Source organism: Grampus griseus (genome assembly GCF_964374135.1).
Source record: "Grampus griseus genome assembly, chromosome: 15".
NCBI classification, from domain to species: domain Eukaryota; kingdom Metazoa; phylum Chordata; class Mammalia; order Artiodactyla; family Delphinidae; genus Grampus; species Grampus griseus.
Genome location: NC_139009.1, coordinates 88,394,850 through 88,405,135, shown reverse-complemented (window position 1 = coordinate 88,405,135; position 10,286 = coordinate 88,394,850). Strand labels below are relative to the sequence as shown.

The following is a 10,286-nucleotide window of genomic DNA, read 5'->3' as shown; positions in this document are numbered from 1 at the left end:
TTTGTACCCCTCTTTTTAGATTCCACACACAAGGGATATCATGTATTTGTCTTTCTCTGTCTGACTTACTTCATTCGGTATGACAATCTCTAGGTCCATCTATGTTGCTGCAAGTGGCACTATTTCATTCTTTTTTACGGCTGAGTAATATTCCATTGTATATATGTACCACATCTTTAACCATTCCTCTGTTGATGGACATTTTGGTTGCCTCCATGTCCTGGCTATTGTAAATAGTGCTGCAATGAACATTGGGGTGTGTGTATCTTTTCAAATTACACTTTTCTCCAGATATACGCCCAGGAGTGGGATTGCTGGGTCGTATGGTAATTCTATTTTTAGTTTTTTAAGGAACCTCCATACTGTTCTCCATAGTGGCTGCACCAATTTACCTTCCCACCAACAGTGTAAGAGGGTTCCCTTTGCTCCACATCCTCTCCAGCATGTATTTGTTTGTAGATTTTTTGATGATGGCCATTCTTCCTGGTGTGAGGTGATATCTCATTGTAGTTTTGATTTGCATTTCTCTAATAATTCGTGATGTTGAGCATCTTTTCATATGCTTTTTGGCCAACTATATGTCTTCTTTGGAGAAATGTCTATTTAGATCTTCCACCTATTTTTTGATTTTTTTTTGATATTGAGCTCTATGAGTTGTTTGCATGTTTTGGAGATTAATCCCTTGTCGGTCCTTTCATTTGAATTTTTTTTTTTAAGGTAGTGGTAGAGGTACTACCCTCTCCCCAAGCTGATTCCTCCACTACTGGTGCCCAGATGCAGCACCTTTGCCAAAATTTGGCAATTCAAAGTGCAGAAAAGATAATGTTGTGGAAAAGCATCAAGTCTTGAGATCTTACAGTCATTGACTTTGTAACCCTGAACAGCAACAACCTTCATTCCCTTATCTGTAAATTAAGGATATATGGCCAGTGATTTAAGGGATAGAAAAAGGATCAAATAGATGCAAACTTCAAAAAGCATTGTGTGAAATGTAAAACCCCAGACAGGTAAAAATATAAAGAACTATAGCGATTTAGACAATTCAGAGGAAAAATCTAGTGTGAACGTTTTATTTTGACAAAACAAACTTCACAAATTTTACATTCTAAACTCCCAAAGTTTCACTTATTTGAAAAGTAAGAGACAAGGCATCCTGGACTCCAAGATTTCAGGCATGAATAGACTAGTGCCATATTTTCAAGTTTTATAAGCTAGCTGTACTTTATACACCATAAAAGTGAAGAGAGCTGTGACAAATTCACTAGTGTCCAGTGCACCTGTAAGAAACACACTGACACACCTGGAATTTCTAACCAGTTTCACATCAACAACCTCTGAGTAACTGACGTGCATATTTCCATTAATAGTAGGCACAACTCCACAAACATCAAATTACACAAATCACTTGCTTTTTATAATCTCAATTTGGAAATTGAAAAAATAAGAGGAACAGAGTTAAGCAGCTGCAAATGCTGCACTTACTGCACACAAGTACTGATATCATGACAAGGAATGCTAAAAGTTCCCCCAGGAATGATTTTTGAAATTTTAAAGTATATTTTATCTGAAAAGTTGAATTCTTTAATGTGAAAAGCAAGTTAAGTATTGACTCCATCCCTAAAGATCTAGCAAGTTACAGATTCTGTGCAATTAGGCACTAACATACACATTTGAGAGAGTAACACTGTTCAGTGGAACATGGAGGTGGTTCCGCAGTGTTTTTATGGTTCACTTTGGCTTCACACGTCCTTGAAACCTTAGACTCAGTGAGAAGTTACAACTTATCCCACACTAGATACAGGCAATGTGGTTATGATCCGGAACAAATGACTGCTTTTCACCTTCAAGGAACCTAATTTTGATTTATACAAAATTAGATTTTCACCCACATGTATGGATAAAAGTGCTTCTCAAATGTACATATCCCACTTCCATAATCCTAAAACAAAAGTAAAGGCACACAAATGGACAATGGTTTATATATTTTATGTGAATGTTTTTCGTTAGTCTTTAAACAAAATCAATTGCTGTCTAGAGAGGTGTGACCAACTTGTTACAAATTTCTACAACTTTGGAAATTAAAGATCTAAGAACTCTCTAAACACTGCAGTTCTGTGCAATTCATGTATTGGTTCATTCACTCTGCAATCTGTTAACTCACTCTGTCATCACTATAGGCTGCAATACTTATACTGCAGCAACTATGAGACCAAAAAGGCCAAGGGAGAAGGACGTTTTGGAATTAGTCTCCCACAAGTCGTTTTGAATCTTGTTACAAGTGAATTTAATATGTCTGTGAGCTAAATTGAACAATAATTATAAAGACATTCACCCTAACATATTTGAACGAAATATAATTAAGAACCACAGTTAAACGAGTCTTTAATTTTAATGACCGATATTTTTTCACTTATATGTGAAGGGATTCAATAACCAGCAGCATTTAAATATAGAAATCGTCCCATCTATTTTCTTTTCCCTTTTATAAAGTGCTATTTTTAACTGGGTAGATTTACTAGCCAGCTTTCCAATAACTTCATTCCATGTCTCTAATAGATTCAAGGAAACACTGGAAAACTGAAAAGATTGAGTATTTTAAACATTTGCAAAACATTGCTACAAAGTATTGAGACTATGAATGTGTTTCATTAGTAAAATAAAAAGTGTACCTTGGGCTTCCCTGGTGGCGCAGTGGTTGAGAGTCCGCCTGCCGATGCAGGGGACACGGGTTCGTGCCCCAGTCCGGGAAGATCCCACATGCCGTGGAGCAGCTGGGCCCGTGAGCCGTGGCCGCTGAGCCTGCGCTCCGCAACGGGAGAGGCCACAGGAGCGAGAGGCCCGCGTTCCGCAAAAAAAAAAAAAAAGTGTACCTTATGTGAGAATATTAAGTTGATTTAATAATTACTTCACAGAAGCATCAGTTCATTAACATTTATGTCAATTTTTGTTAATAATCTAAACCAGAAACAGTTTCTGTAGGCAATTCAACTCTAAGCACTGTCAAATAGGGTCATGCCAAGTAGAACCAACGGTTAAATTACCCCCAGAATAAAAACTCAGACAAATTCAGACTTTTGGAAAAGCAAAACAAGTTAGTGAGAATCAGAACCAGAGGTAACATTTACTTAAAAGTACCATAGGTTGCTAAAAAGGGTTTTCTTTAAATAAAAATTTATGTAGTTATTAATAATGTACCTTAATACTAAGTGCAGTGGTATTAGAGATAATTAAGAGGAAACCACACAACAGATTAACTCAAAAGTGAATGTTGCCTATTTCTTTAGTTCAGTGACCAAAGCTGAAATTGCTTTTGAAAAGAGGTGAACACTACTTACAAGTAGGGTACCAAGAGATTTCCAACTGCATTCACATTATTCTCTAATTAGTATTTGTGCATTTCAACTCTGACCTGACCTTCAGTAGCATCTTAAAATCAAATGCAATTAGTAAAAACACAGGGTAGTATGTCGGTTTGTCCACACTTACAAACACTACCAGCTTCATTACAATTTGCATTTCCTGTTGCTCTTGGAAGAGTCGCCACTATTAAAAACAGATACGAATGTGCAATGCTCCTTACTCTGCATGGTAGCCGGCAATGTTTCAATCAAAGGGACCCTCAGTCATCAACTCTGCACCTGATTTTGATACACTTTCAGTCCTTAGAAACAGGGACTCCAGCGCAGAAGGGTGGCAGGGGGAAAAGAGGCCTAGGTCAAGGTTTGAGGAATCGCTTGGAAATCCACTGCAGCCATACTGCTAAGGAGAATTCCTCCCCGTCCTTTCCAACCCCCCGAAGTAAGAATGCAGCATTTAGCTTAAGTCTTTTCTGGTCTCACTTCCTTGTCTACACCTAGTACCCTATTCCTAAGACGACAAACAAGTCTTAGAACGTTCTAAAATCATTTTTACCCGAATACATTGGACTTGGGTCTCAGTTTGAATGAGGATGAGTGGCCTTTAAAAGACCGGTCTTCCTCTTCGTCCTCCCCCTCCTCCAGGGGCTGCTCCGGGTCTCTGAAAGAGGGTGTGGTGTGGATGATCTGGGTTCGGAAGCGGATTTTGTTGAGTCTGGGTTTCATCCGCCCACTAGAGCTGCCCGAGGCTTTGCGACCCGGCTCCTTCGCTTTGCCCGCAGCCAATCCCTCGGCCAGGTGATGGTGATGGTGGTGGTGGTCCCCGCCGTCCTCCAGAGCGTGCGAGAGTCTGCCGGAGATGAGGGTCGAGGGCAGCACCCTCGAGAGCCTCCAGCGCCCTCCCCCGCTGCCCGCCGTGCTCTCGGCTTCGTCCTCGTCCAGGGCGCCCACCAGGGTCCGGATCTCCTCGGCGGTGCTCGGGCTCAGGTACTGCGAAGGCTTCTTGCCGCTGTAGTCGCGCACGTCCACGTCCGCGTCGTAGGCCCCGACCAGCAGCTTCACCACCTCCACGTGCCCGTGCATGGCCGCCAGGTGCAGTGCGGTGTAGCCGCCGCTTGTGCGCGCGTTGATGTTCACCGGCAGCCGGTGCTGGCCCGCGAAGCGCACCAGCAGGGCCAGCAGCTCCTGCCGGCCGTGCTTGGCCGCCCAGTGCAGGCAGGTGAAGCCGGTGATGAAGTCGCGCTTGGCCAGCAGGCCGGGCTCGCAGGCCAGCAGCCCCTCTAGGCTGTCCCAGCGGCCGTCGGCGGCCGACAGCATCCACGCGTGCTCCAGCGGGTCCAGCGTCAGCGCGCCCGCGCCCTCCTCCTCTGCCGCCGCGCCGTCCGCGCCCCCGGGGCCGCGCCGCAGCTGCGGGGAGCTGCCCGCCGCCTCCCGGGGCGCGGGGCGGCCGGGCCGCGGCGCATCGCCAGGCACCTCGGGCCGCGCGCCCTCTTCCGCGGGGCCGCCGCGGGGCCGCCTCCCCGGGGGCGCGCTCGGGGCTTCGTCCGCGGGGTCGGAGGGGTCGGCGGGGTATGCCGCCGAGTGCCCCGGCTCCCTGAGGCGGCCGCTGGCGCGCTGCTGGGGCGTCCCGCCCAGGGCGCCGCCGACGGGCTGCTCCAGCTCGGCCTGGTCCCGGGCCCCGCACTCCACTGGACCCTCCATCCGTGGCCGCGCACCTGGCCGGCTCCGCACCGACGCGGCTGGCCCCTCCTCAGGCCCCTCGGGCGCCGCAGCGGCCTGACTAGCCGCCACCGCCCCCCGGCCGCGCCCGCGGACACGCCCCCGCCGGACGGACACGCCCACTTCCGGCCTTCTCACTGGCCGCCTTGTAGCTCCCGCGGGCCCCGCTCCTGTCCGACCCGCCCCCTTTCAGTCCCCGCGCAGGCCGCAATCAGTGCTCTCCCCGGAGAACACGCCCTGGCTCCACCCACTTCCGGCCCGTGAGCGGTCCGCAATGGCCGCTCCTGCCAGGGGACACGCCCAGACCCTGCCCACTTCCGGCGCCAGCTCCGGCCGCAATCTGTGCTTCAGCCCCGCCCCGGCGGTCGGAAAAGCAGTGTTCGCTTTTCCGCGCGTCTTTCTCCTCGCGTCCCGAGTGTGCTCCATTCCCTCCCCGGCACTAACTGGTGGTTCGCTAAAAGGTCCGGGCACTCCTGTGACAGGCCCGCTTCGCGCGCACGGCATCTGGGCGCGGTGGAGACGCGCAGCCCGCCCCGCCCCCCAGCTCACTGAGGCCGCTGGACCCCTCCTCTCATTTCCCCTCCCCTCCCTCTTGGACCCCTGCCCGCCGCGCCATCCGCCGGGACCCTACGTCACTGAGGCCGCGGGACCCCTCCCCTCAGCTCCCCTCCTTTCTCGACCGGGCCCCGCCCCGCGCCATCCCGCTCGGCCCTCTACGTCACTGAGGGCGCCGGACCCCTCTCCGCCGCTCCTCCCTTTCTTCCTCCCGTCCGCCCCCTCCTGTCCCGTCCCGTCCCCAGCGCCCCTCAGCCGCCGGACGCGCCATTCGGCCGGCTGCAGCCGCATCGCTGGCCCTCCGCCCGCCCAGCCCCGTTCGTACCATGTCTTCCGAGGTGGCGCGGCACCTGGTGAGTCCCCCGCCCCCCCTCCCCGGGACCCCCGCCTTCCTGCCACGGCCCCTCCCGGCGGCCGAGGCTTCGCGGGGCTTCCCGTCTACCCTGAAGTTGAGTCTGAAGCGGGGGCGGTTTCTGTAACGGTCCCGAACGCGCGAGAGCGGGCCGGTGGCGGGCTGGCCCACTGACTCGGCCTCCCAGGCCTATAGAAGCCCCCCATTTTACCCAGTATCGACCTCCTTGGGATTGGAGCCTTTTTCTCCCGCCTTGGCGCCCTTTTCTGTTAAAATAACTGATGTGGCTGATTTGTTCGGTGTTCTCTACCTTTCAAGTCCCTTTTATGCACTGATCTCATTTCAGAGTAAGCCGTGGGATGGTCACAGTTGTGTCCTCGGCCATTCCAAGCTGTTCCTTGCCCTTTTCACTCTCATTCTCTTGTGAGTGCCGTGGAGTTTTCCAGACGCTATAAGTTGTGGAAGGACCACTTGCCTTTTGAAAATTTTGTTTTAATCTCTGATACTACAAATATCAGTGGTCGTAATCCTTGTAAACAAAAACTCTTCGGGGGGGCCACAACAGCGAGAGGCCCGCGTACCGCAAAAAAATAAAAAATAAATAAAAAATAAGGGAATCAAAAAAAAACTCTTCGGGGGCCTGAGACCAAAAAGTTTGAAAAGTGCTGGTCTAAGCAGTCTCCCAGATTAAAAGTTTAGGTTGTGGGACCTGAGAGGTTGGGTGATGTTCCCAAGTCACACAGCCCGTTTGTTTGATAGAGCCTGGAGAAGGGTTTTTGTCCTGATTCGGCCCAGGTCTCTTTCCTGTGTGTCCTGTCGTTAGGGAGGTCTCAGCTTTCCTGTCTGGACTGCCTTGTTACCGTTGCTGTGTTTGTGTGCACGTGTGGGTGAGGAAAATGTGTTTTAAACTCTTTGGTTCAGAGTGAAGTTCAGTCTTCAGAATTAAACTTGGGCTGGAGAGAGTTTAATAATTTAATTGATGGTGGATTTCTTGTCAGTTGCTGTGCTTATTTTGCAGTAAGTTTACCTTTAATTAAACTTCTTGAGATAATTGTAAATTTTTGTGCAACTGTGAGAAGTAACAGAATTCCCCAGCACCCTTTACCCAGTCTTCCTTAATAATAACATGCTGCCAACCACAGTGAAGAGCACATCCAGGACACTGACTCTGCTGTGTGAGGACAGGGCTCTCCTTCGCCCCAGGGCCCGTCGCTGCCCTTTTGTAGCCACAGCCACTTCCTTTCCACTCCACCTCCTCCTTAGCCCCTAGCAACTACTGCAGTCTGTGATTTCTGTAAGTTTGTCATTTCGAGACTGATATATAATGGGATCGCCCAGTGTGTAACCTTTGGGGATTGGATATTTTTCACTCAGCAGCGTCCTCTGGAGGTTCATTCAGGTGTCGCAAGTATCATTAGTTTGTTCCTTTTAATTGCTGAGTAGTATTCCAGGGGGTGGATATACCACACTTTGAAGGACACCTAGGTTGTTTCCAGTGTTGGGCTGTTATGAATAAAGCTGCTTTAGTAATGTAGCATGAGGAAGGTGTAAGTCGTCAGTTCTCTGGGATTCACATGACAGTTGCATGTTTAGTTTCATAAGAAACTGCCGAACTCTTTCCCAGAGTTTCTGCACCGTTTTTCATTCCCGTCAGCAACGTATGCAAGACCAGTTTTTCCACATCCTCCCCAGCGCTTGGTGTTCCTGTTTTTTTATTTAGACCTTCCGATAGGTATGTAATGATATATTGGGGTTTTAACTTGCATTTTTCTAATGTGCTTGTTTGCCATCTGTATATTCTCCAGTGAAATGTCTCTTCATTTCTTTTGCACATTGTCTAATTGGATTTTTTTTTACTGCTGATTTTAGACGTTTTTAAAATATATATTCTAGACACCAGTCCTTGCTATGTGGTTTAAAATATATATTCTAGACACCAGTCCTTGCAAATGTTTTTCCTCATTCTTTGTGGGTTTTTTTCATCCTCTTAAAGAATCTTTTGCAGAGCAAACGTTTTTAAAAGTTTTGATAACATCCATTTTATCAGTTTTTCGTTATACGGATTGTACCTTTGTGTCAAGTCTAAGAATCCATTGCCTAACTCAAAATACCAAAGGTTTTCTCTAATTTTTTTCCTAACAGTTTTATAGTTTGTTTTACATCTAAACCTATGACCCATTTTGAGTTAATTTTTGTATAAGATACAAGACTTAGGTCAAGGGTCATTTTTGGCTTATGGATGCTCCAGCATTTGTTGAAAAGGCTATCTGTCCTCTCTTGAATTGCTTTTGCACTTTCGTCAAAAATCAGTTGAGCGTGTTTGTGTGGCTCTCTTTCTGGGGTCTCTGTTAGCATGCAGTCTTGATTCCTGTAGCTACATAAATAAGTCTTGAAATAGAGTCGACTGATGCTTCTCACTTTATTCTTATATTTCAAAAATTTTTTTGGCTATTCTAGTTTCTTTGCCTTTCATTATAAATTTTAGAATAGTCTTGTCTACCTACAAAGAATTTTGCTGGGATTTTGATAGATATTACATTAAGTCTACATATTAGTTTACGGAGAGGGATTTTTAAACTTACAGATTTCAATTCCTTACTAGTTATCTGGCTATTCACGTTATTTCACATTGGGTGAGTTGTGATGGTGTGTGGTTTTGTGATCCATTCCTTCCAAGTGGTCAAATTTCTGTGTATGGAGTTGTTCATAATATTATCTTATTATCCTTTTGATTTCTTCAGTCTGTAGTGACAGTCCCTGTTTCATTCCTGATATTGGTAATTTGCATCTTCTGCCTTTGTCAGTCTTGCTAGAAGTTTGTCAATTTCATTGATCTTTTCAAAGAACTATTTGTTTCATTGGTTTTTCTCTATTATTTTTGTATTTTCAATAAACTGATTACTGATCTTATCTTTATTTCCTTTGCTTGCTTTTGGTTTATTTCGCTCTTCTTTTTCTAAGTTCTTGAGGGGAGACCTTAGATCACTGATTTGAGACTTTTCCTCCTTTCTAATATAGGCACATGGTGTTAATGAATTTCCCTCTCAGCAGGGCTTTAGCTGTGTTCCACAGATTTTAGTATGTTGTATTTTCATTTTCATTCTACCTTTAGTTTTTAAAGAGCTCTGTGTTAAATCTCACTTGAAACTCTTCAGATTTTCAGACCTTTTTTTTTTCATAGAAGAGGACATTAAGACTCAAAGATATGTTGTACAACACAGGGGGTATAGCCAGTATTTTGTAATAACTGTAAATGGAAACTGACCTTCAAAGGTTGTATTAAAAAGACTCAGGGAGGTTTAGTGCATGCTCAAGGAATCACAGCTGGTGATGATGAGGTCTGCTTTGGGCCATATTGTGCCTGCCACTGTCTCCACATGTCCCCCATTAGTAATTGCATAAGTTTTATGATTCAAGAGATCTTGACTGTATAGTTATTTATTGCTGACTCTGATAGTGGATCTTGTGATGACGTTGACTACCTTTTCCTGTCTCTTGAGAAACACACTCATAATTTTCTGCTTCTTCAGACTGTCCTTACCAAAGCTTTTAAATGGTGTCCAGATCTTTTCAATTTCAAACTGCCTCTGTTATTTCCTATTTCAGATGCTATACTTTTGAACTCTTATGTTTCTTTTTCAGTTATCATTCAGTGAGGATAATTTTTTTATCTTAGAAGCTTCCCTCATTTGTTTTACTTTCTACCTTGAAGTTGTGACTTTTAATTCTTCTCTTTTATGTCCTGGAGTTAATTACCGTCTCAGTGTTTCTGATCTGGAGAGACATCCCTTCCCACTGGTCCAGGTCCTGTAATCATCATAAGATAATGAAAGACCGAGTTCCTGGCCCATCTTCTCTGAAGCTTACCCAGAGCGCTTTAACCTGTGGCAGTCTGTTGTACTGCTTGTTTGCCACTAGTCATGTGCTTCCTTGCAATACCTCCTAACTTATGTTTTGTATTGTTACTTAACTTTTCACATCAATTAAATTTTAGTGAACCTTGCATTTCCCCCCCACCCCCTAAATTAAATGATCTGTCTTCAGGAAAAGCAACCTGTAATATTCTTTGTATCCTCCGTAGCCATGATTATACGTCTTTGAGGACCGGTGTTGAATATTTTTTATATGGGAAGTATGTTCACCTTGAATCATTTTATTCTTGTTGAATGTTACACACATCAGTTATAAATTCTTACGGGCAGCTAGGAGCTGTTAGTCTGCATTTATGTTCTAACGAGGCTCCACCTTCCTCCAAGCTTTTGAGGTTTTTCCATGCTGATTTTGATCCTAACACAGTTCCAGAC

General features: G+C 45.9%; 2 protein-coding genes across 2 annotated transcripts in view; one reads left to right on the top strand and one right to left on the bottom strand.

Moving 5' to 3' along the window:
* Positions 1-1,072: 1,072 nt before the first annotated feature.
* On the bottom strand, positions 1,073-5,057 carry SOWAHC (sosondowah ankyrin repeat domain family member C; the record flags this gene model as incomplete). Its single annotated transcript, XM_082672786.1, has 1 exon — positions 1,073-5,057. The coding sequence occupies one exon, from the start codon at positions 5,055-5,057 to the stop codon at positions 3,909-3,911; it is 1,149 nt and encodes a 382-aa protein (XP_082528912.1). The 3' UTR covers positions 1,073-3,908.
* Positions 5,058-5,772: 715 nt separating this feature from the next.
* Positions 5,773-10,286, top strand: part of SEPTIN10 (septin 10) — a 53,588-nt gene continuing 49,074 nt past the window's right edge. Inside the window, exon 1 of the mRNA XM_082672483.1 lies at positions 5,773-5,983. Within this exon, the coding sequence (XP_082528609.1) occupies positions 5,957-5,983 (27 nt within the window). The 5' untranslated portion in view covers positions 5,773-5,956. The remainder of the gene's footprint in view (positions 5,984-10,286) is intronic.